Source organism: Trachymyrmex cornetzi, unplaced genomic scaffold (assembly GCF_001594075.2).
Source record: "Trachymyrmex cornetzi isolate Tcor2-1 unplaced genomic scaffold, Tcor1.1 scaffold15, whole genome shotgun sequence".
NCBI classification, from domain to species: domain Eukaryota; kingdom Metazoa; phylum Arthropoda; class Insecta; order Hymenoptera; family Formicidae; genus Trachymyrmex; species Trachymyrmex cornetzi.
The window spans coordinates 364,644-388,056 of record NW_017296091.1 but is presented as its reverse complement, the minus strand read 5'-3'; the positions used below and the strand labels follow the sequence as shown (position 1 = coordinate 388,056).

Here is a 23,413-nt window from a genome sequence, read left to right as displayed (position 1 = left end):
TACAAAATATGCTGTGATTATACAAAATATGTGTATACACATACATACACATACATATATTTTTATGTACGCAAGATAGTATTTTTATTTCATATATCCTTTTCTCTGTTTTCAGAGTGCAATAACGTTAGCTGGTAAAAATAATGTCAAGAAAATACACACATTGCTATCGATAGTGGACGAAAAACCAAAGCTGGATACTGGACAGAATAACAGGCACAACGAGCACCACATCAAAAACAATTTCAAGCACAACCATTACACACATAATTCCATACTGACACCCTCGACGCTAAACCAGGTAATTGAACAATCTTAGTTAAATCGCGTCAAGTGTCTAGCTTGCTGACATATACCAATTAGAGATGATACAGTGACAGTGGCGTTGACAATTTCTCTTGCAGGGCCTAGATGCAGGTACAAGCGACGATAGTGGCAGAGCGTCTGAACAGTTGCACGGCCCTGGTATACCTAGGGATTGCCAGGACGCAGACAGTTCTAGGGACCATCTCAGCGATGTGAGTTCCATATCCTACTCGTAACTTAGTACATTCAATATTGACAATTTCATAACTTGAAATTTATGTAATAAATTATTTTATAATTTTAAATATGACTAATGTCTTGTTAATATTTTTGTCTATTTACATACTATTATATTTCTTCACTTTCTGACTGTGACTAAGATAAAAATATATTTATCATATATACATCAATATTAATTTTTTTACGAAATAACTAATGAAAAGTTAGAAAACTGATTAGTACTTTTAATGCTTTTATTCATGAATTCATGTTTGCAATACAGGCTAGCAGTCATTGCAGTTCGGGTAAAGGTTATATCGTAAGTATCTATATTTATAATCAGTATATACATACAGAAGATCCTAAATTATAATTCAACACAATAACCGATTCCAATAATTTAAAGTTAAAAATCAAAACATAGGACTACGAATCAAGCTAGATATTTAAAGCTGAGATTTCTATGAATAAATTATAATTTTTAAACAATTTTTAAAACAGACGTTTCAATCCCAGTCGGGTTATTCTCAGTGTTAACAAACAAAATTTAAAGATATCACAAATAATAAGAATCGCATTATAATTCTTGCTCTTGAATCAGAAATTCATTCATATTTGTCATTTCCTGCAATAAGTGGAGGCAGTATCCAAATAAATCCATGGTGGTCGTTCTTTGTAATTAGTGGAGATGGTATCAGTTAAAAAGCATTAAATATCTAGTATGGTTCTCTCTCGTAGCCTTATATTTTGAGTTTCAATTGTGAATCATATTTCTATATTATTGTAATAAATGATATATTAATTTATTATTTCTTCGTTTCAGTGTGATAGTGAAGGAGAAGACGATAAGGTATGCACATTTTCTGTAGATACTCTACTATCTTGAAGAAAATAATCGATCAGCTTCAATAATTTCATTGTTTTTATGTTACAGGGCTCGGATGCCGAATCTATACTCTTTGAATCTTCTACCTCACCACCTCTCACACGTAAATGTAAGTAATACTTTCAGAAATGGGAAATGTACATATTTATATAGATAATCATCTTTCGAAAGTATAACGTTATTACCATTACTTCTGTGCATTTCTGATCTTTCCTTTTCGTTTTTAGACGAATTGCCATCTTCTTCGCCACACGTTTTACCACCCACAAACGGGGCAGGTGGATCTCCACCGGACACGGGTGGTCAAACTTCTAATCCAGCAACGAATGCTCCGGCACCTATACCACCTCCTGTGCCTGCGTCTGCACCAGTTCCAACAGCGCCGAGTCCTCCTAGCCCCACGTTGCCTCCACACATATCCCAGCCTTCTGTAAGTTACTGCGTTATATAAACTTAGTCTTCTTTCATAGAGAACGGGATAACATTTGTTGTTGATATTATATTTCAGATGACTAGTCCTTTGGCAGCGAATCCACGTGCAATAGCTCCGCAACAGCGGCCAGCTTCCCCTGCTCTGCCTCCACCCTCCCTATCCCAGCAACCGCACACTACGATACCTGCATTACATCCACCTATTGGGCCCCTCGTCTCGAGTCATACAACTAGTCCAGCGGTAGCCAGTTTAGGTGTTACGCCAGCAGCACCATCGAACGGAGCGGCCACTACGAGTTATCCACCTCCCATTCCTATAGCCGCGTATCCACAGACACAACCATCGTATCCACCGCTCTACACCCCGTACACCGCTCTAAATCACAGCCCGTATCTTCCGCCTGCGGTACCATCCCCTTCTCATTCTGCTTCATCGCGCGCTGACGTGGTAAGTTACTCGCATCGTATCGTTAATTGTTGACGTATTCAATTATATCACTGATTTTACTTATCTCAAATACAAAATACGAGTGCTCATAACGACGGTAATAATTATATTTTAGAGAGGGAGTAGAGCTTCCCCCTGTACCAACATAAATAAACAGACTATAGGAAATAACCTCGTGAGTCACAATAATACTCCACTGAGTGCTGCCACCACAACATGCGTATCCACTATAACTAATACAGTTACCACGGCAAATACTATCGCTCATAGAGACATGGTGGCCTGCAGTCTATCCGGACGAAATAATAACTCTCCACGTGGACATAGCCCCAGTCGGGAAAGGGATAGTTACAGGTAAAATATTTTCTTCTGGTTGCAGGATTACGAGGTCTATTTGCGTTGTTTGAAATTCTGAAAAAATTTTGCACTTAAAACGAGACAAATATATTCGAGCATTAAAGAGAGAGAAAGCGATTTGGATTGCAAAAAGTGCAAGCAACGCGAACAGACTGTCGCGTTAGTCAGATTTGAGTAATTCCACAATTAATAGAAAATTTTAATAATAATTGTATGTTGTTACAGCAGTAACGTGAGTAGTCTAAGTCGGGGCAGCATAACGCCTGTTAGTGTGCCAAACACCTCCTCGCCAGCCAATTCTAGTCTACCTACATATACCAAGCCACAAAGTTGGATTAGGTAAGCCCGAACAAGTTTAAACTTTTCAATAAAAATCAAACAAAAAATGGTATAAAAATCTTTTATCTAAAAAACAGCAGCAACACAGCTCCCCAGTTGTCTCCAGCGACAGCTACATCTGTTCCGAGGCCAACTCCACCACCGGTACCACTCGGTATACCACATACATTTCCACCACCGATGTTCGCAACGCCTTTACCACCGCCAGTGTCTAGCTCAAGCCCTCATACTTCACTGCCCTCGCTTCCCCCACCGACGACCAATCCCAATCCGTTTTCTGCAGAGTCTCTGTTCCAAACAAGTAAGCTTACAATCTAACTTTTTTTATATATTGTGTTTTATGTGAATATGAGCAGATAATAAATGCACTGACCAAAAGAAGGGGTGACACATGTTGCAGGTCAGGCTGATCTTCTGAGGAGAGAACTCGATAATAGGTTCTTAGCGTCTCAAGACAGAAATGTTGGCGTTGGAGTGGGGAATTTGGGTCCAGCGTATCTTCGAACAGAAATGCATCATCATCAACATCAACACACGCATGTACATCAGCACACGACACCGTTGCTGCCAACAGCTGCAACATCTACACTTTTTCCACCTCCAATTGTAAGTAAAAAATATATATATTAGCCAATGAGACTATACATTTATTATATCTATCATAACTAATTATCTGATCGTAATACTCATCGTAAACTCGTCCATACATGTAAACTGATGTTAAACGAAACTATCCTTTAATAGTTTAAGGACATCCCAAAATTGGGAGGAGTCGAATCACCATTTTTTCGTGGAAACTTAAACCTTTCTGGTTACTCCGGTTTTAACACTGGCCTTCTTCATCCCGGAATTGGACCGCCTTCGACACCTTTTGTGCCCCCTAATCATTTGACTCCGTTTGCGCCAAAGGTATTTTTATATAAAAAGTTAAAAATTTTTTCTCACGTTGTACATATTTATTTAAACGTGTAATCTTTTAATCCAGAAAAGTGGAAAGTGGAATGCGATGCACGTGCGTATTGCGTGGGAGATATATAATCATCAACAAAAGCAACAGGCTGAAGCTAAAGCGGGAAGTGTCGTTAGTACCAAAACTGAGTTATTAAGACCACCGAGCCATCTTTATCCTGGGGGACCAGCCAGTGGTCTTGGACTCGGTGCACCATCAATGGCACCTCCGTTTTCCACTAATATACCATCTGCCCATCCTGCACCACCTCCACCACATCCTGTCGGTTTTCTTTCTACAACGGCCTCACACTTAGGTAATAGAGGTAACAAAGATTCACATTTATTCTCATGTGCGCACGTTCATGTTTGTAAATACATACATTGAACTGCATTACGATTATCAATGTTTGCATCATTATTATGATATTTTCTTATATTACAGGAGCAGGATTATCTCCCTTTGGAAGATATCCTTCAACGTTCGGCGCGCCGAATCCTAATTTTCCAAACCTTTCAACTTTTCCGCCAAGAGAAATGCCTTCTCTAGGTGGACTTGGTTCAGTACACGATCCATGGCGAGGGTATGTACATGAAATATTAATCAACTATCAGATCATTACCTTTTTTCTACTGTAAATGTATTTTTTACTAACTTATGTGTCTAATTTCAGATTGCAACGCGCTACTACTGGATTTCCACAAACTACTGTTTCGTGGGGATTGAAACCGGAACCTCCTGCGATAGACAGGCGCGCCGAGCTGGAGGAACGGGAGCGCGAGCGTGAACGGGAAAGAGAACGCGAACGAGAGCGTGAACGTGCCGAACGGGAACGCGAGCGTATCAGACGCGAAAGAGAACGGGAGAGGGAGAGAGAGGAACAACGTGAAAGAGAAAGGCGGGAACGCGAGAAAGAGGAGAAGAGGAAACAGCAGGAAGCGGCCGAACGGGAGCGAGAAAGGCGAGATAAGGAGCGTCGCGAGATGGAAAGACGTGAGATGGAGCGCGAGAGACTACTTCATCAGAATCGACAACATGTGGTTGCATCCCGAGATCGTTCGCCGCTCAGGAACGGTTCGGCGCCTTTGGATACTGGGGAAGTGCGCGTAAAGGAAGAACCACGCAATAAAGACGACGAGGTTGTAATGCTTCCACGACCGCCAGTACCCGGTCCCGGAGCGACGGGGCCCGCGCCAGGACCTGGACCAAATCCACTGCCCGATCCGAGATACCACCCGCATCCACATGCCTATCTTACGAGGCATCCACACGGTATGCCAGCTTCGCATTCTATGCCACGTAGCATGCTTCCCAGTTTAAGCGCACATCCGATGCAGCATTTTCCACCGCCAACTGCGCCTGCCGGTCAACCGGGAGCCCCTTGGCCGGGCGATCCTTTCCGGGAATACCGGTTTGATACGCTGCAACAGTTACGATATAATCCGTTAGTGGCGGCGTTCAGAGCTGAAGAAGAGGAACGAGCAAAACTGTACGCCGGCTATCCTCCACCGCCGGTGAATACACTCAGGAGTAAGGACCCTAGTCCAGGTCCGCTCAGCAATTTGCATATGCATCATAGAGCAGGACCTGGTCCAGGAGTACCGACACGTCCGCTCGAAAACGCCCTCATGCACGCGGATATTCACAAGAAAGAAGATGGATCGCAGTCCCGATGATACTTTGTTTCGGCGTCCTCGGTTTCTGCGAGCGAACGCACTGACGGTCCGACCTTTTGAGCACCCCATCCAGTTAACACTCGGAGTTTGGTGCTGATATTTTGCTAACAGAAAAAAGCGTTATTTAAAAAAGAAAGTGTAAATAGATACTATATATAATATATATATATATGTGTATATATATATATATATATATATATATATATACACATACATACAATATTTATAGTTATCGAGAGAAAAAGAAGCGCGTATAAAACTATGAGAAACGTAACGAAGATGCCTTGCTACCAATGTCGGTGTTCCACCAATAATGGCGGCTAAATGAATAATGACGTTTTGTGAAATAATTACGGAGGCATCGCTGATGTATCACAAATAATAACGCTATTGTTATGTGATTTCTGCAGTTTCAGTGATTTGACTGTCTGTAGTGGTAACGAGCTCTAATTATTACGACGATAACTATGCGTACATTTTAAAAAAAAAGTATCGTGTGTAATATTAATAGTTATTAAAGAACGTGAGGCGATGGTTACGTAAAAAGGAAAAAAAAATGAATCCAAGATAGAAGAGAAAAAGTTAAGCGGATCTCTATTATTACTCAAAAATTATTTAATTATTTATTTATTGCGACATATAAATGAACTTGAATCTCTACTACTGACGTACAAGTGCGTAAGATTTGCCCTTATTTAATTGATGTATTATACAAATGATCGAATGTAAATTTTACTTCTTAGATTTTAATTTGTATATTAGAGACGGTAGAAAAAGAGGAGAGGGTATATAAAATGTGAAGTGTTCTTTGGCTTTCGGCGGCACATGCTTTTTTCATTTGCATGCTGGCTAAAAGCACTCTCGTGCTTTCCTGTGATATAAAAAAGAAAAATTAATCAAGAGTAGTAAATTCTTTTACCATAAATTGAAGATGCAAATACAATAAAATCAAACTATCTGATAAAGTTATGGCAATTAGATTTTTTGTTATTTACGGAAAACACAGGATGACGCTTAATGTAACAGCAGTTTATCCGTGCCAAAGTGCTTCAATCAAAGAATTTTTAATACTGTGTGCATGTGCATAAGCATTCAAAGTTTTTTGTACGTTCCCATGAAAATTATGGCAGTTTTATTCTTCTCTTTTAACCATTCTCAATTCTTAGCCATATACGTCATTGTGTTACCAGAGAGCCAATTGAGATCTCTTTAAAAGTTTTGTGCCATGGACCAGGTTACGTTCGAATATTCCTGGTGCCTCAAAAGAAAAATGCGACTTTTCTGAATGATCGAAATAATTCCCAGACTCTGTTCCATTTATATTGTAAAATCACAATAAAATTGTATATTATATAATTAACAACTATACACACGCAGTTTAAAAATTGTAGATATTTTTCATCGACGCAAAGTTACAATGTGATGCAATGATTTTGTTCATGTAGATATCGCGAAGTATAAGAAGATTTTGTGTGAATAGGTTTTTTCTAAAACTGATTCTTTGTAAAAGGATCTAATAATCATAGTTTCTATTAATCTTGTTGTTTTTAGTATTTTTACAGCCCTGTATAAGACTACATGTAAATAAGGAACACAGAAATGGAAAAGGAGATAAAAGAGAAAATTATATATATATATATTTTTCTCTTTTATATATATATATATATATGCGAATTATATGTATATGAATGAATATATACATACATATATGTATATATATGTACATATATATATATATACACAATTTTTTATGTATGGTAAAATAAAAATGGTTCTCTTTGCTTAAAAAACGTTTGTCTCAACAATAAGGATTCGCATATATATGTTAAATTTGAGTTTGCAGATGAAATTCTGAACCAAGTGTGTATACACACACATACACACACACATACACACACTATTATATGCGAAAAGTGAAAGACAAACATTCTGAAAAATTAAATCGATATTCTAAAATATGTATTTTATATCAGAAGAACGCATTCCCTTCAAACTGTTTGTCGTACTTACATAGTTAAAAAATTCTTTTTGCTTTTGTTTGTTTATATATATATATACATATATATATAAAGTTAATTTAATTAAATCCCATGATCCATTTTTAGTACACCAGATACGCGACTAAAAAGGTTAGACTAGAAAAAAATACTATTGATTAAAAAAAAAAACGATTACATTAACTCTTTCTACAAATATTCTTTGTTTATCTTATGATAGTCTAAATGATGTAAATGTTATAATAAGTTTATAATAACTTGAGGTGTTAACTAGTTTATAATAACTTGAGGTGTAACTATGAAAGATCATCAATACATGTTGCAAAATTAGTATATTTCAAAAGTGTGCTTTTCGAAACATAAAACTATTATGATATTTATAAACAAGTTTATGATCGTCATTGGCAAACGTATCTTATCATTATTAAAACAAAATCGTTACACATTAGTTTTTTGAAGTCCAATAATTCAACTATATGACAATATTGATCACGTTTAGTTCGATATCTTTTATATATATATACACATCCCGATAAAAACTGTTATCGAGAACTACTCGAGCTGGACCTTGTGTAACGACGATGTCGATGTCGTGGGTTTCCTGGTGGACTCCGTGATCGAGTTCTTATTCTACGCCGTGGTGGTCTTGGACTTCTACGACGATTCATAAGCGGAGAACGTCTGCGATAACGTGGCGGTGTGTTTCTACCACCACCTCCCCATCGTGGTGGTGCGCGTCTTCCCATACCAGGCGACATGCGTCGCATTGGCAACGGCCGAGGCTTCGGTAATAATACTGGAGCAGCTGTGATTTCTTGTCCATCTATTTGTCCTGTGAACAGATCAATACAAAATGCATTAGTATGACAATAAAGTAACTCATTGAGAATGTGTTCTACTTGACGTTTGCAATAGCCAGCATCGTTTATTCTTGTTTATTTGATCGCTGCGCGTAGCTTAGCGCAGAGACACTACCAGTGTCTCCAAATAAACGACAAAGATAAAATGAGATTTCAAGAGCATTGCAAACTCCAAATGAAACGGACAAAATGTGTGATAATGATATTAATCAGCATTTTACCTCCATCCATATGCTTCATAGCATTTTCGGCTTCATCTGCAGTTTCAAATTCGACATAAGCAAATCCCCTTCCTTGATTCGGATGAAGCTTATCCAATGCAAAGTCGACCATCTTTATTTGACCATATGTCGAAAATATCTCCATGACATGATCTTTGGTAACATTCCGTGTTAGATGACCAATATGTATTTTTGTTGGTCTAGGAATTGGTGAACGCTCCCTACGCTTTCTACGAGGAGAGGGAGATCTGTAAAATAAAAAAAATTAGTAACTTACTAATTAATTATAAATAAAAGAGGAAAGATTAAAGTCAACTTTACAACAAATGTAATACCTGGATCGTCCTTTTTGTTTAACTTTTTCAGGAACAGCATTGTTTCCCTTCTTCCTTTCCTTATCACGATCTCTGTCCTTGTCTCTATCTCTTTCCCTTTCTCTTTCCTTTTCTCTTTCCTTTTCCTTATTGTCATGTCTGCGCGAAGCATCAGCGCTTTTGCTACGACTTCTTTTCCTTCCTCGATCTCTGGAACTGGCTGAAGAGCTAGGTGAACTACTAGATGAGCTACTAGAAGAAGAGCTTGATCTGGAACTGCTGCCACTGCTAGAGCTCGAAGATCCAGAGCTGCTATCTGATGAGCTACCAAATATAATTTTACATATATTCATCAATAAAATAATAAGTATTGAATAGTTTAGAATGTTACAGTAATCATCGAAGAAAAAGTCTAATTTCTTTCTCTGCAAGAGCTTTTGAATATGAAAAATTATTTTATTCAGAGCCAAATAATTAGAAATCCATAATAAAGATTAAATTCGGTAGTAAATTTAAATTGACGTACTTTTAATATTTTTATATTACTTACCTAGAACCACTACTGGAGGAAGAAGCCGCTCGTTTTTTCCGTTCTTTCTCTTTACCTCTCTCCTTCTTGTTCTCTTTGTCTGTAGCTTCGGAGTCACTCTTGCCTGTACTGTCCTTTCGGCTTCGGGCCCTAAATAATAAACAGTGAGTGTGGAGTAGAGGAAAAGAGAAAGAAGATTAAAATTCATATAAATATTACGTAATTGCTGACTGCGTGTAATAAAGTTACTCACATAATTAGCAACGAGAGACTTTCCTGACTCTCGGGATGAAAGCTTTAAGATGAAGCCGGATGATACGCCAACCGTATTAGCCGCAACACGCCAGAAATGGCGGACTACCGGGATACGAAGCCGACGTTACTTATGCCGAACGTTCTGTCACAAGTAAGATTCCTCGTACACACTAAATAACGCTAGTCGTAAGAGAAAACGTCCAAACGATATTCTGATCGTACGACGCTACCGCGCTACCGAATTATTTTATTAAAACACCTTGGCGCGCATTAAGAACAATCCACTTACCATGGAACTGTCATGGCGCTGATGTCGCCAAAATTCGCCATCCGACGATCCAGCCCAGTCCCAAAGAATAGTGAGAGAAGAATGGAAGGCAAGCGTAAATGCGCGCCATCTAACATTTCAAATGTTAACTGTTTGATCGGCCATGTTAGATATGAAACGTTAAGCTGGAAACACAATAGGCACAGGCAACAGGGAATAACGAGCCGTCCAATCAGAGCTCTGGGATATAATATCGAACTTATACCCCAAAGCTCTGATTGGACGGCTCGTTATTCCCTGTTGCCTGTGCCTATTGCCTGTGTCTATTGTGTTTCCAGCTTAAAGGCGGCCACTGGATACTGATACTACCCTGAAACGAAATGAATGGAAATGCACCCTCGATCATATTCATTTGCTCGGCAAGCAGGCTAGCCGCTTTGTCGACACTTGAACATAACCAATGGTTTTTTTTTTTAATTTATTAGTATTTTTTATACAATGACTGTTCAGTAGACTCAACAGTTGAGTGAGCGCTCGATGTTATTGGTGTATTCTTTTAGATCATCCAATTAGCATTTTAGATCTGGAAAAATATATCAATGGATGCATTCAGAACGACAACCACTCACTGAGTGCTCAATGAGCTCTTTCATCTGATTGGCATGTTCCACTACATCCCAAAATATAGACCAATCAGATAAAAGAGCTCATTGTACGCTCAGTGAGCGGTTGTCGTTCTGAATGCATCCAATGGCTGCGTTCAGCAGAGAAAGCAGCTTTGCAACTGTTGTAAAATTCTTGAATATGATTGGTCTTGCTCTTAGTTCCTCATTGGATCCAAATGTATAAACCAATTATATTCAAGAATTTTACAACTGTTGCAAAGCTGCTTTTTCTGCTGAACGCAGCCAATGATCCTATCTCAGCAAACAATCATAAAACGGTTGCAAAACTGTTCTGTTCTGCTGAACGCAGATAATATATTTTTACTTCCGTTTGTTTACTAAGCGGGTAGCACAGACTCTTGCATAACGCATATTGGTACATATTCTTATGCATTACGTGTTATGCGTTATGCAAGAGTCTGTGCTCCCCGCTTAGTGTTATAGAAGGGAAACGAACAGTCAACTTTCGATTTAGTAGTTACGCGATTGGACGTTAGATTTCTCAGTTGTCGCAATCACTTTTAAACCGCCTAGCTGTGCTTGCTACAAATTTAAATGGATGAAAGTGTTATTATGAGGTGTAAGAATTAAATTGATTATTTGTTTATTTGACTTGTTATTTAATTTTGTTCTTTTGATTTTATTCAAGTTCGAGTAATATGGTCTCCACAATGACATTTCAAGTTCCTATTAATCTTTCATTGAGGAATCCTGGTGATTCGTATCCTCATAATTTACAATTGTTTCGGAATATACCGTTTGGAGAGATAACGTTATTAGAGCTACAAGAAATAAGTGAAACACGGCTCAAAGGTTAACTCTGAATTTTGCATCTTATTTCCTTTTATTTAGTATATTATTATTTATATATTAATATAATAATTTTTTTCATAATTAATGTGTTTTTGTGTGTGTAGTTCTTTTTTTAGTCGAACGTATCCATTTACAAAAACTTACAATGTCGGTATCACAACGCAGAGTTGCCTTGGTTCAAGAGTTACATAAACAAGGACTAGACGAATTTGCAAGATTGATTAATAGTTCCGGATGCAAATCATGTACTGACATGGATATACGTGTTAGAAGAAGGGATCATATCTCTCATTTTATGTTAAGATCCACAGTTGCCTTCAATGAATCCAAAAAGCGCTGGTTTTTTAAACAAGAAGCAAGGTTATTCAAATGGAGATTTTCTTCATTAGATAATGAAGGAATCAAGCAGTTTATGTGCATTAATAATTTTGACTTTAGTCCAGTTAGTTATTGCTTGTAATATTTAGATATAATTTTTTTCAAATCTTGAATTAACAATATTTTCTGTTGGTTTTAGATTAGCCAAAATGAAAAAGAAAATATCAGAGAATATCTTCAAATGTCTTCTCCTAATGTTAGTGATGTTGATAACACACAATTTTATAGGATACCTTTCTTTCATATAGCCAATTTAATTAGAAAGCGTAAAGTTTTTGTTATGCAAGGTGAAGCTTTTGTACCTGAACAAGAAATGACATTTGTGTTTGTGTCATATTTCCGGAGAATTCTCATATCAAGTTTTGAAGTATGAATGTGATTACTATGAATCTGTCAATCAACTTACTATTTTCCCTATTCTGTTGTTGTATTTCAGGTTGCACGTGAAGCTAGAGCCAACTTATATAATGATGAAAGGTTTACTCATATCTTTGCCTATTTAGAAAATAATATTCTTACTCAGAATACTGTATTGGTACGAGAACAAGAGCTGCAACAATATATTTCGCTCGACAAGTTGGATGAGGTGAAAAATAATATTATAAATGCTTTTGTAATAACGATGTGATATTAAATCTAATGACACAGCAATATCTTGTAATAAGTTTGACATGCTAAATCTCATTTTCTAACAAATGGTTTTACTATAGCTTGCAGAAACTTCTTATCCTCTGTGTATGAGAGTGCTTCACAAAGCGCTAAGGAAGAACCATCATCTTACACATGGTGGTAGAATACAATACTGTTTGTTCCTGAAGGGCATGGGACTTCCTTTGTCCGATGCAATGACTTTTTGGAAAGATGAATTCATGAAAGTAATGGACGATACTGCATTTAAAGAACATATATATAACATACGATTCAACTATGGGAAAGAAGGTAGTCGTCGAGATTATCAGCCTTACAAGTGTCTAAGAATTTTGGAATCGATTGTTGGACCTAGAGATTATCATGGATGTCCTTTTAAACATATGCTGCACGATATACTTGAAGAGGAACTTACTGATTGCGGTTTTAATGCATCAGGTAAGTATCCTAATATTAACTTGTATGTAGAATCCATAAAATGAATTCTTTTATGTATTAACTAATTTATTATCTAGAGAGATCAGCAATAATGAAATTGTCCAAGGACGGTCAATATTTTGCAGCATGTAACAAATATTATGAAATTAAACATGATTGTCTTAACGATACCTTGTTTGAACATCCAAATATATATTTTAATGAGAGTATGAAACATCGCATTGCATATCATCATGGTGAGATTTATTTGATTTTATATTTGTCAAACAATTTACTATTTTATATAAACTTTAAAATTACATTAAAATTAAAGATTCGGAAACAGGAGATGCATCTTAGTCATCAGAATCAGAACATTTGAAGAAGTTAGAACTATTAGAACCGTTGCAAGTTATATTTAATATCATCAACAGAGTGTATATTTTTTATACAAATCCCTGATTGTAAATATATAAATATATATATATATATATGCTAATTTATTTAAAACTAAAATATAAATATTTCCAAAATAATTTTTCAAGACGGATAAGTAATTAACATTAGCTAATTTTTCTTGCTAATAACTTATTAAAGTTAATAAGTTTTTAGCAACTTTTTAATTTCAACTTCATCTTTTCTTCATCTCAATTACCATAATGAATGAACAATAAGCATTTCTTAACAGTGAAAAAAAAATATTTCCAATTTCAAAGTTAAAATTTAATTATAGCGCTTTTAAGTTAATTTTAATAACTCATATATTAAAATTTATGAAGCGTAATGTAAAATATTGTAAAACCACGTACATTGAAACATTTTTATACGCACAGTGTTTTTAGTTGAGATATACATTAATTTATTTACTTTATTTAATTTATTTAAATGAAATGTTTTTTTACAATTAGATAATGAATTTAAATACGTGTTTAGTGATAACGTGACTTTTTTCGTTTTTTCTTCAATAAAATAACAGGCTTAAGACAAAAACAGAAAACATCACATAAAAAATATTGTCACGATACAACACAGTATAATTTACTATGTTTCATGATTTTTATTCTGTAGATTGCTGCGGCGATACGTAAGTACCGAATGATATATGTATGTACATTTAAGTGACAGAAGTAACGAGCAATATTTATGTACAAGTACATCGAATATAAACACTTAACACTCGCCACACCTTACACATTATTATCTTAGTTAATTCGTAACGTTGTACCGTTGTCTCATTAAATGCTATTTTAAGCAAGACTACATGATTGAAGAGTACGGGGAATTTTTGGCACAGTTCGTCATCTTAATAGAAATAAAACGAGTTTGTTAAATAAATCCTAAATGTAGCTTATCAAGAAATACGGAAGAAATGCTTATAATCCTCATTATAATATTGTGTCTGTAGTCAAGCAGTTGTTATACCAAATGTAAAAATTGTTTTTAATCTAAAAAATATTCGATGTCTGACGTCAAAATGATATGTGTCGTGTAACACTAAGTCGATTCCTGCGCAATCCATCGTGAATCGAGTGCGTACGCAAAATTCAATTAATATCACGTTGCAGCCTGTAGCAATGTAATTATAGCCGATAATTATTGGCTTCCTATACACATACACGATAGAGAAACTATCATGCAATTTCAAAAGCGGGTTATATCACAAATTTAATAGCAGCGATGGATGCAGTAATGGATTTATGCAATACATATATTACAATTCTCTTTGTTTTTTAACAAAATCAAAATAGTTTTTATTTTACGTTCGCGCATATATTATGAACAACCACCCCTGTGTACATTTGAGAAAACTAGAACTGTACTTTTTTCACTCTTCTGTAAATGCATTCTTCTCATTCACACGTTATTTTTTGTATGCACTCATACTTTTATTCTCTCACATTCTCTTCTGCGAACTCTTTATATAGAAATAAAATATGTTAGTGGGCACATCGATAAAATCATCATTTATAACAAACAAGTCAAATTATAAAGTCTTATATTTTTTTTAATCATTTACGTATAAATATTGTTAAATATGTATATTAAAAATTTACTACATATTCCACGATTATTTTACACAGATTTGTTATTCTATCCCGATAATGACTTAAGTTGGTTAAGTAACTCCCTTTTTTCATTTTCAATGGACTCCTCTGGTATTTGAAGAGCTAATAAGGATTTAATAAAGTGATCCCTAGTGCTTCTCTCATTTATCAAATCATGCTCCTTATCGGCAATGGAGATATGAACAAGAAAAAAGAGAAAGAAAAGGATGACATTGGATTAATCGTACTCTATAGGAGGATGAGTCACGGTGTCATTGTATAAAAATCTAAACTGACCTTAAACGTGTACTAAAAAATATAATTGCTTCTGTTCAAGCGAGAGGACCGATTTATCGGTGATGATTCCAATAAAGGTCAATCTCTGTGCGCTCGGGATATACTTTCGTTGACGCCTCCGTGACTCATTAATTCGGATCGTCAGTCGGACCGAACGCTGTTATTCTTGACGTAACGGACATTCGCTGCTATGTACGTGGAATCTATTTTTCATTAACAATGACTAAATAAATGATATTACTAATATGACAGAACACTTGCATTGCTCACTGACCGTTGGTTCGTCTTGCGTAAAATGCAAGAACTCTATCATCGTACCGTAAGATTTCAATGCCGAAGGAAGAATTGGAGAAATAAATATTCGTCGTATATTTACTGCTTCATGTGAATTCACAACGAAATGCGTCGACGGACCGACTTCCTCGCCGAGAATGAATGCTATATACTGTCAATCGCGATAATTCACGCGCACGCACACATACATTACTGATGGCAATTTATCAGACATGCACATAGCGTGTATCCTGATTACTCTGGCAAGTCTGATGGTCGTATTTGTAAGAATAATCCCATTGGCGACAAACGAAACTGAAGACCAGCCGCGGTTTGCGTTTACTGCCCACTTGTAATGTTAAACGCGCGTAACGGTATCAATCGCAGAAAAATTTAGACGGATATCTCGTAAACGGCACACATCCTTTTCTCATTGGAGTATAAGACATGCAGACTACTCGGCGGCTCTCGTAGAATCTCCGTCCAGCCGCAGGATGGTGCGGAGACCGGAAAGGTGGGCTATACGGATATTTCATAGTTCATATCGTATACGCTTGCACGGTCCGGTGTCGGTGTAGTTGGTCTTTGAGATCTCGGATCGTTGGGTGCCGAAACCATTTCCATGGAATCAGTCATTTCGAGGGCTCTAACGAAGGACATCGGTCGACGCCGTGCATCTCCCGAGGTTGGTGTGGTTGGTGTTGCCATCGTAGTCGCTTTTCGTTTAACTTGCGGCGATTGATGTGGTTGATGTGGCGGGAAGACGGGCACTCCACCTCTCAAGGCTGGATGATACGCTGCCCTAGGAGCGTTCGTCGTGTATTGCGATTGTTGAGTCGGGCTCGTGGGATTGGAGCGATAATAGTCGTACGGCGGAGGTCGATGGGAAGGTGATTGATGCGCTGTACTGCTCACCGCTCCTCCAGGAGGTGGACCTGGATAGCTGCCGGGAGAATTGTCTTTCCACATGTAAACACCGCGCTGCGGCGAACCAGCCAGTTCGCGTATATTGTCGACTGTGTTGTTGGTTCTCGAATATGGATGATCTGTACCCTGTCGTACAAGCTCGCTCTCTGACAGGAAACGCCGCTGCGGACTGTAACCAGTAATGACAGAACCGGGAACGCCGACTCCCGTATTTCCCTGCTGTACATCATAATATGTCGGCGCTTCGTTCACGCCTATGAAATCCGGCCGACGAACCTGCGTCGGTGTACCCGGGTTTGATCTGTAACAGACACAACGGATCTTAGATCTCACGAATCTTCCACGATGCAAGATGCTTTCAATAATTGACAAATGCACAGTACAGTGAACCAAGATGAATATGCAAGTGCTTGAGCATTGTAGCCATACAAATACGGCTCTGGCGAGACATACAGGAGAGAGAGCAGCGCATCATTCCTGTTAAGAATTTAGCATCTATTCAAGAAACATAAAAGATAGCGAACCTAAAAAATATGTGTGTAGGAGCGTCTTGTGTAATGTGTGTATGTATGTGTATGTGTGTATGTATGTCATATGTGAATGTATTTTTACAACCATGTTTTTCTATATATACAAAGATATATGCAAGTAAGCATAATTGTAAACTACGGTATGTCCTCGTAGGATGAAGTTCGTGTTTACCTGCAGTAGGTTGCAACATGATGGTAGAAAGCAGCTCCTTGCAGTTACCACCCCCTGCAGTGGGACACAAACTTATCTATATACCATATATCTTGTAATATGTACATGCAGAGAGACTAATCGTCTACAATATTTATTGTAAGCTACATTGCGCAATTTTCCTTTTTAACACGTTCCTTCGTCCTCCGGAAGGCGAGAACAGTGGTGACAGAAAAGGAGGAGAAAGAAGAGCAAGAGTGAGGTGTTTAACAGTGAGGGACAGGAGATCTTGACAAAACAGGCCGACATCATATCGAAGGGTAGCAAAAAGGATGTCATAAAAGGAATATCGTTCACTTTGTATTGGCAGCGTGCTCAAGAGATGCATTGTAACTATTACTAGTGTGGCGCTTCCCTCTTGCTCTCTACATTGAGATAATTTTGTGCAATGTGAAAATCGCGATATATATATATATAATTAAAGGTACATAATAAATCTGAAATTGTAATAAGTATTTGAATATTTCGTATAAGAATCGATCAAATGTAAGTACTCAGTCAATCAATCCTTCATTTTTTTTGTATCACGTGTAAATGTGTTGATATTAGAAGGTATTTCTTCAAATATATATCGGATTAATATATACTTTGATTTTTCTTTCAGTAATGCACAAGTATAATGTACCTTCGTATGGGACTGGATATGGCAAGCGGAGTGGGTACTCCAATAGCTTTGATACGTTGTTGCATCGTTGGGCTGGCACCACCCTGACGTTGAGGGACCGTGGCTGGCGAACCACTCGTTTCCGGTGATAACGGATCGGGTGTGTGACTTCGAGATCCGTTCATCCCTCTATGAACATGATGAACGTAAGTACTATGCTAGAGCATTTTGCATGTTGAAAGTCCTGTCACTATCTATTGCAAATACCTTGGCCTTGGATGTGGACTGCCTCTAGGATAATGTATTGGATGGCGAAGCTGCGACGGCGGAGGATGCCTGGGAGATTCGTTGTTCTCCACAGGTGGCAGGAAGAAATTGCTTTTAGAACCGTGTCTTTGCAACGGCGGTGTAGGTTCGCAGTCTGCAGATTGAGACGCTGTCGGTTCCATGTCTGTGTCCGATCCGTCTCGTCCGGGTGATAACTATAAAGAAGAACCAACAATGTCATGGATCGAAGAAAGACATATCAAATAAAAAAAATAATTTCTCTCTGCAATATACATTACTATATATCCTATGAATATTAGGATCAGTTTGGAATGGGATATGTATAAACCATAGGAGGAAATCAGTAAAGGCATCTTAGGACTCTGGATTGATCAATACTGATAGATGAGGTATCATCGCTGCAACTCATATTCTACAGATGTGAGAAAAAGACGTAAATATACATGTTAATTTCTATAGTAAAACACTAAAGTGTACTACGAAGCTAGTACTAGGAATTGCATAACTGTTTACATTTACTCTAATAGTGGTACAACAATGTTGCTAGCCATGCTATACATGCTTGAAAACTGCATAGAAGCAAAAGAGTGCTTAAGATGTAAGCTTCGTCCAAATTTCCATTTGTTTAACTGTGTTAATAGTAAGAAGAATACAAATCATAATAATAGTTCAAGCATCAGATTCTGAATGGTGTTCATAAAGTAAGAAGATAAGCGAGACTGCGCTAGCTCTTACCTTATTGTAAGCATTTGAACTGGCATTTCTAACACCATTGCTGCTATCCATGTAGGTCTTTACCTGGTTCTCACTGCCTATAGTAGATATCTCTGACGCACACGCTCCACGTCGCTTCCCTGAATACTTATCAGGTTTAAGTAAGCTGCAAATGACACAGAAAATTCATTATAACAAAATAATTTACGCATACAGAATTAATTTTACAATACCTTGGCTCCTTGCAATACCTTGGGTATTGTGGTCCAAACTGTGTGTGACAGCAATTGCGCAGACAACCTCGTGAAAAAGGATTGTAGCCCCCGTTAAATTTGCCTGTTACCTAAGGATCAAACTTTCAAAATGCGTTTCATCCGAAATATTTAATTTTCAGAAAACGAGAAAGAAAGCCACAAGGAAACCACGCGCCTTATAGAAAATAACAATTTGCCAATTAGTAAGATGTAAAATGGTGTGTGTGAAGCTGGCGTATCATTTCGTTAGAAACTCACTAATTATTGAGAATTCTGGCTTTATTTTCAATAGTTCTATAGTTCTACATCGATTAAATTAATAGTTTTGCCCTTAAAAACGAAAAACAGCAAAAAAACAAACTGAGACGCCAGGTTCATGCATCGTCTCACTTTGTCCTACGTAAGTTTGGATCACAGATTCTTCCAGGATTTTAAAAGATACATGGAAATCGGTCAGCGTCTCATACATATTCCCTGAAAGGTGCCTTTCTAGGATAATAAAAATTGTTTAAAAAATTAACGAATAATTTATATCATTAAAACTCTTTGGAAAGCGTTAGGACATATTCAGAACTACACGAGAATTGCCATAGAACCCGCAGAACTGTCGGAAAACGGCCAGCGTCTCACACATATTCCTTAAAAGGCGCCTTCCTAGGATGACAAAAATTATTCAAAAAATTAACAAATCATTCATATCATCAGAATTCTTTGGAAAGTGTTAGGATACATTCAGAATACACGATAAATACTATAAATCTTACAGAACTGTCGAAAAACGGCCAGCGTCTCACACATTCCCTGAAAGGCGTCTTTCTAAGGTGATAAAAATTGTTTAAAAAATTAACAAATGATTTATATTATGAGAACTCTTTGGAAAACGTTAGGATACATTCAAAAATACACGAGAATTGTCATAGAATTCACAAAACTGTCGGAAATCGGCCAGCGTCTCACACATATTCCCTGAAAGGTGCCTTTCTAGGGTGATAAAAATTGTTTAAAAAAATTAACAAATGATTTATATCATCAGATTTTTTCGGAATGCGTTAGAATATATTTAGAACTACACGAGAATTGCGATAAAATCCGCACAACTTTCGGAAAACAGCCAGCGTTCATACATATTCCCTGAAAGGCGCCTTTCTAGGATGATAAAAATTGTTTAAAAAATTAACAAATAATTTATATCAGAACTCTTCGGAAAGCATTAGGATACATTCAGAACTACACGAAAATTGCCATAGAACTCACGTATCCGGGATACCGCCAGTGTCCCCCACATATTAATCCCCAAAAGTCGCCTTTCTAGGGTGATAAAAATTGTTTAAAAAATTAACAAATAATTTATATCATCAGGACTCTTCGGAAAGCGTTAGTATACGTTTAGAACTACACCCTAATTATCTTAGAACTCACAGAACTGTCGAAAATTAGCCAGCGTCTCATCTTTGTTCTTATAAATGATTTTTTTGGGGGGAGGGGGATCAATAAAAATTGAAACTAACGTTATTTATCGCCAGAACTCTTTCTAGAACTCATCTAGAACTATTATCTTTTAAAATCCTACAACAATCTGTCAAAGCTTGCGCAGGAAAAAGTGAGACGCTGCGTGAACCTGGCGTCTCAGTTTGTTTTTTCGTATTTAAGGGCAGAACTATTAGTTTAATAGATGTAGAACTATAGAACTATTGAAAATAAAGCCAGAACGCTCAATAATTGTGAGTTTCCACGAGAAATGATACGCCAGCTTCACACACACTGTAAAATGTTCAACACAATTGCTAAACTATTTCTAATAATGTTAAACAAATGCATTTTATTTGTCTCTAGTTAAAGGACATAATGCATTTCGAATGTCTAGACTTTTTTCAGCATATAAATTGATGGTGAAAAAATGCTTTTAGAACATCGTAGAGTAGCTTAAAATATGAGTCTTTCGACACTGAACATTATGTCATCTCTAACTAAAAAAATAAAATTTTGAAAGTCTGCTCCTCACCTGTTCGTTCGTAGTACGTCCTCTGGAAACAAGGACCACGTGAAAGCCGGTCAGTCCAAAGATTGGAATGAATAAGAGCATTACCACTCCCATGAGTATGAGTCTATACTAAGATTAAGGATCTCATAAAATCAATATTGAATGTATAGATCTGTTTTTTTTGGCTGAACTTTGCATCAATTTTTCTCTTTTTTTTTTCTTCAACACGAAGAAAAAAAGAGAAAAGATGAACCATACAAGAAGTTCAGCTGAAAAGAATAAATTATATATTTCTTATGTTACATGCAGCATTTTACTTTGGAAATTATTTTCTATGTAAAGGATACGCAACAATGGTATTAACTTCACTCAGCTGCTCTTTATGCTCCAGTAAGTAATATAGACAGAGCCCAAATATACTGAGCATGTGAAAACTGAGCGACAGAAGAAAAAAGAAGAAGTATCTGTAATTCCTCCTACCAATGCAGTTGTTCACCCATGGGCAGTGATGATCAAATGTCTAAAAATATAAAATTAATCTCGTTAAACTTTCCTCTTACAATTTGTCCTAACAAATATTAACAAAAAGAAACGTACCTCGATACAATGATTGCAGACGCTGCAGTGTGAGCAACGTGGAGGTCGATAAAATTTACAGGTGACGCACCACTTCATGCGTACAGTGATACCATTGATCTCCACGCTTTTGTATAATGGAGCTCGAAAATCATCCTCCCGATCTTCGTCAGGAGGTGCTTTAATGAAAAACCATATTGCTCCAGATTCGTGGCCGCATTCCATTGCAGGCATAATGCACATGAGGTATCATTTTATCCTTGTTATTCAGAGTATTAAACAAGGCTAAAATGATCATGTGTATTATGCATGCAATAGAACGTAGCCAGTGTCTCGCCACAAGTACCGTAAACATATTTCATGTAGTGAACTCTACAACATATTGGAAAGCTAATGAGGAGATATTCTACTCGACAAGAGTGAACAGAGAGAAATACTTGCACATGGAGATTATTTTCCCAGTCTTGCATGTATTATTTGAGCCACTAAATATTGAAGCATGAGAAAATGTAATACATTAGAAAAACAAAGAGTACATCTCTAGGCTGACTTGTCTGTATTTACAGTGTAAGCATATAAGCTTTGCAGTATGTTATATAGAGTTCACTAGTTTCATGTTTACCTTTTGGTATAACACCAGGATCCATAAACGTCGCCAGCGAGAAGTTTATCACCACGAAGAAGGTAATAACTCCTTGCAGAATCGGTACCCATAAGCCCCACCGAGAGACATAGTAGTTCCAGCACCTGTGAACACGGAACATGTGAGACTCAGCGATATTCTCCGAGGATGAAGGGGAGAGTTCCGTCTCGACGAACGTGGCTCGTGCACGAGTTGCGGGTGGCGGCGATGCGAAGGAGGAGAGAGGGACAACTTACGGGAAGATGAAGAAGAGTGCCGTGGAGATGAGTAGGACAATCCACGCGAATGTAGCTGGCAAAGGCCTTGTTTTCACATCGCATTTCGGCATTCTGCACGCTCCGCTCTTTCGGTGACACACGATCAGCGCGAATCACTGACGGACAAGATTTCTGCTAGCAGGAAATATGGCCGCGTCCATCGCGAGTTCGACTCACTTGCGACACGTACGGCAATGGATCGCGGCAAGGACGGCCGCGCATTCTAGCTGCCGTTCGGGCGTCCGTGACGCAACGCCTATCACCGATGTGGGAACCCTGGTGCCGGTCACTCGCGTGTCATCCCGGCGCGAAACGTCGGCGGTTTTCTATCAATATATTTAACGGTCAGCTCACGGAGTGGGTATCGGAGCGACGAGGAGCGACGAACATACTACCTCGATACATACATACATATATAGCGAAGTATCTCGCTCCTTCGCATTCGCTGAATCTCGTGCGGCAGCGCGCGTGTCAATCCCCTCTTCGCCGTATTGCTCCGTGTGTTCTGTATTTTGCCCTGTGTTTTTCTCATCGCGATTTACGAATATTCGTCAGAATTATAACTGATGGAAATTTCAAGACGAATTTCATTTTTTGGTTGTATTTGCATTTATTTTTTCCAATATATTTATAAGTACTATGTACAATATATTATAAACATATATAATATATTTATATATTTATTATACATTTTTTAGTACAGTTTTAAGCCCGTTGTCCACGATGCTAGAAATCAGTCCGAGATCTCGGACAGGGAAAAAATTAACAAATCACATTTGAACAATTTGATCACATGACCATTGCGATTGGTCAATTCTTTCTTCATCCGAGGTTTC

At 37.5% G+C, this 23,413-nt stretch overlaps 4 protein-coding genes across 13 annotated transcripts in view; 2 read left to right on the top strand and 2 right to left on the bottom strand.

Annotated features, from left to right (window-relative positions):
• The window catches only part of tay (tay bridge kinase), a 34,373-nt gene extending 28,605 nt beyond the window's left edge, over nt 1-5,768 (top strand). Inside the window, exons 3-17 of the mRNA XM_018502680.1 lie at nt 116-301; nt 405-518; nt 809-844; nt 1,349-1,375; nt 1,460-1,520; nt 1,639-1,841; nt 1,920-2,291; nt 2,407-2,645; nt 2,874-2,987; nt 3,065-3,288; nt 3,367-3,593; nt 3,732-3,896; nt 3,973-4,252; nt 4,381-4,519; nt 4,610-5,768. Of these exons, the coding sequence (XP_018358182.1) occupies nt 116-301; nt 405-518; nt 809-844; nt 1,349-1,375; nt 1,460-1,520; nt 1,639-1,841; nt 1,920-2,291; nt 2,407-2,645; nt 2,874-2,987; nt 3,065-3,288; nt 3,367-3,593; nt 3,732-3,896; nt 3,973-4,252; nt 4,381-4,519; nt 4,610-5,612 (3,390 nt within the window). The 3' untranslated portion in view covers nt 5,613-5,768. The remainder of the gene's footprint in view (nt 1-115; nt 302-404; nt 519-808; nt 845-1,348; nt 1,376-1,459; nt 1,521-1,638; nt 1,842-1,919; nt 2,292-2,406; nt 2,646-2,873; nt 2,988-3,064; nt 3,289-3,366; nt 3,594-3,731; nt 3,897-3,972; nt 4,253-4,380; nt 4,520-4,609) is intronic.
• Nucleotides 5,769-7,832: 2,064 nt separating this feature from the next.
• LOC108758006 (RNA-binding protein with serine-rich domain 1-B) lies at nt 7,833-10,147 on the bottom strand. 2 transcript variants are annotated; one of them, XM_018502711.1, is made up of 6 exons: nt 10,078-10,147; nt 9,787-9,930; nt 9,555-9,683; nt 9,026-9,328; nt 8,691-8,938; nt 7,833-8,441 (listed from the first exon to the last, which is right to left on the bottom strand). In XM_018502711.1, coding segments are annotated over exons 2-6 (972 nt in total). In that variant the 5' UTR covers nt 9,789-9,930; nt 10,078-10,147; the 3' UTR covers nt 7,833-8,151. The 2 variants fall into 2 exon arrangements, with proteins under 2 accessions (XP_018358213.1, XP_018358214.1); XM_018502712.1 differs by having other exon boundaries at nt 9,787-9,890; nt 10,078-10,125.
• Nucleotides 10,148-11,196: 1,049 nt separating this feature from the next.
• On the top strand, nt 11,197-13,401 carry LOC108758017 (DNA primase large subunit). 3 transcript variants are annotated; one of them, XM_018502726.1, is made up of 7 exons: nt 11,197-11,301; nt 11,371-11,534; nt 11,639-11,976; nt 12,052-12,279; nt 12,349-12,498; nt 12,623-12,998; nt 13,076-13,401. In XM_018502726.1, the coding sequence occupies exons 2-7, from the start codon at nt 11,381-11,383 to the stop codon at nt 13,357-13,359; spliced, it is 1,530 nt and encodes a 509-aa protein (XP_018358228.1). In that variant the 5' UTR covers nt 11,197-11,301; nt 11,371-11,380; the 3' UTR covers nt 13,360-13,401. The 3 variants fall into 3 exon arrangements, with proteins under 3 accessions (XP_018358228.1, XP_018358229.1, XP_018358227.1); XM_018502727.1 differs by having other exon boundaries at nt 11,291-11,534; nt 13,076-13,234; nt 13,312-13,401; XM_018502725.1 differs by having other exon boundaries at nt 11,291-11,534.
• A 639-nt stretch (nt 13,402-14,040) lies between these two features.
• Zdhhc8 (zinc finger DHHC-type containing 8) lies at nt 14,041-23,046 on the bottom strand. 7 transcript variants are annotated; one of them, XM_018502796.1, is made up of 11 exons: nt 22,557-23,046; nt 22,300-22,424; nt 21,699-21,856; nt 21,449-21,621; nt 21,123-21,225; nt 20,375-20,428; nt 19,100-19,209; nt 18,951-19,032; nt 18,132-18,346; nt 17,886-18,053; nt 14,041-16,820 (listed from the first exon to the last, which is right to left on the bottom strand). In XM_018502796.1, exons 1-11 carry the CDS (start codon nt 22,646-22,648, stop codon nt 16,112-16,114), a joined length of 1,989 nt encoding a protein of 662 aa, XP_018358298.1. In that variant the 5' UTR covers nt 22,649-23,046; the 3' UTR covers nt 14,041-16,111. The 7 variants fall into 7 exon arrangements, with proteins under 7 accessions (XP_018358298.1, XP_018358295.1, XP_018358294.1 ...); XM_018502793.1 differs by having other exon boundaries at nt 18,888-19,032; nt 21,699-21,841; XM_018502792.1 differs by having other exon boundaries at nt 18,888-19,032; nt 22,557-23,045.
• Nucleotides 23,047-23,413: the final 367 nt, after the last annotated feature.

Bases quoted from the DNA above. Each gene is read 5' to 3' on its own strand.
- Zdhhc8 (XM_018502792.1), bottom strand. From the start codon at position 22,648: ATGCCGAAATGCGATGTGAAAACAAGGCCTTTGCCAGCTACATTCGCG. The intron at 21,622-21,698 runs GTACGTTTCTTT...TTATATTTTTAG, and splicing joins TCTGCAATCATTGTATCGAG to ACATTTGATCATCACTGCCC. The intron at 16,821-17,885 runs GTACATTATACT...TGTCTGTTACAG, and splicing joins ATATCCAGTCCCATACGAAG to ATCAAACCCGGGTACACCGA.
- LOC108758006 (XM_018502711.1), bottom strand. The intron at 8,939-9,025 runs GTATTACATTTG...TTTATTTTACAG, and splicing joins AAACAAAAAGGACGATCCAG to ATCTCCCTCTCCTCGTAGAA. The intron at 8,442-8,690 runs GTAAAATGCTGA...ATCTGTTCACAG, and splicing joins TATGAAGCATATGGATGGAG to GACAAATAGATGGACAAGAA.
- LOC108758017 (XM_018502726.1), top strand. From the start codon at position 11,381: ATGGTCTCCACAATGACATTTCAAGTTCCTATTAATCTTTCATTGAGG. The intron at 11,977-12,051 runs GTTAGTTATTGC...TGTTGGTTTTAG, and splicing joins ATAATTTTGACTTTAGTCCA to ATTAGCCAAAATGAAAAAGA. The intron at 12,499-12,622 runs GTGAAAAATAAT...GTTTTACTATAG, and splicing joins CGCTCGACAAGTTGGATGAG to CTTGCAGAAACTTCTTATCC.